Source organism: Penaeus monodon, chromosome 19 (assembly GCF_015228065.2).
Source record: "Penaeus monodon isolate SGIC_2016 chromosome 19, NSTDA_Pmon_1, whole genome shotgun sequence".
Taxonomy (NCBI): Eukaryota; Metazoa; Arthropoda; class Malacostraca; order Decapoda; family Penaeidae; genus Penaeus; species Penaeus monodon.
Window position 1 is genome coordinate 35,439,177 of NC_051404.1, and position 1,046 is coordinate 35,440,222.

A 1,046-nucleotide genomic window follows, 5' to 3' on the forward strand; every position below is an offset into this window, starting at 1 on the left:
CCCCTTCTTATAAATGACTAAAAAAACAGTGGCGAATGACACGAGTAAAAGAACACAGATGTTGGTTTCGCGTGTCCTGTATCGTCCTCTCACCTCGCCACTTGTACACACCCGGGGCGCCCACAATCATCTCGGTTGGGTCGTCCGGGAGATGAAGAGACATACCCGCTTCTCCGTGGGCGTAGTAGAACACTGCATCGCCATGAGTCTGAAGGGCTGGAAGGAAAAGGCAAATAGACCATTCCATAACTCATTGTGGCGACTTATACAGAGTAAGAAATAAACACAAGCAAACGTGTTATGAAGTTCCCTCATCTCGAGGAGCAATTTGATCCTTTAGATAAAAAAGACATGATGAAAGCAGTCCGTCTGCCGCACGCCCCTTTGTTGTGACAGGATGAAGTGCATTCAATTTGGTATGCACTGGGAGTAAAACAGCAACAGCAGAGAATAACAGTGTGAAAAAATAAAATATTCATTTACTAATCTGTTAAAACAACAACTTGCAAGAGCAAATGAAAAGCAATAGGTAAAACAAAAATGTGCTGGGATATTAAAGAACGCAAAGTAAAATCGTGGTCAGCAGTCAATCTCTTCATGAATGAAGCCTCGTTACATTCAATATAAAGTCGCGTAATTTCGATACCAAATTTTAGCTCGGAAATGTGATTTGAAGGCGAAGGTTTACTATATATATTACAAATACGTAAACAAGACAACAATCTTTTTTTTTAAAATCCGGCCAAGAAAAATAAATAAATAACATTCAGACATGAGGAAGTCAACTGTTTAAAGGAAAGAGCAGATTAACTAAGCAATTTTCGCCTTTACTCACACTCTTGAACCAAAGGCAGCTTCTTGTGGGCTGGAGCGTTGGGGAGGGACTCGTTAAGCCAGTAACACGCTCCGTTCATAAGGTAATTGCCAAGTAGTTTCTGGTTGATCCACCTCGGTGCGCACACCTGCTCGGACGGGTGGGGATAGAGGGGTGACATGAAAGGTTGGGAATGGCCCAGACTCTGCTTGCTCCAGTTAAAGGAATCTAC

The 1,046-nt window shown here is 42.5% G+C and overlaps 1 protein-coding gene across 1 annotated transcript in view; it reads right to left on the bottom strand.

Moving 5' to 3' along the window:
• Positions 1-1,046, bottom strand: part of LOC119585196 (integrin alpha-PS3-like) — a gene marked incomplete at its 3' end in the record, with an annotated part of 22,685 nt that overhangs the window by 5,680 nt on the left and 15,959 nt on the right. The window contains 2 exon segments of the mRNA XM_037933847.1: positions 94-216; positions 836-962. Of these exon segments, the coding sequence (XP_037789775.1) occupies positions 94-216; positions 836-962 (250 nt within the window).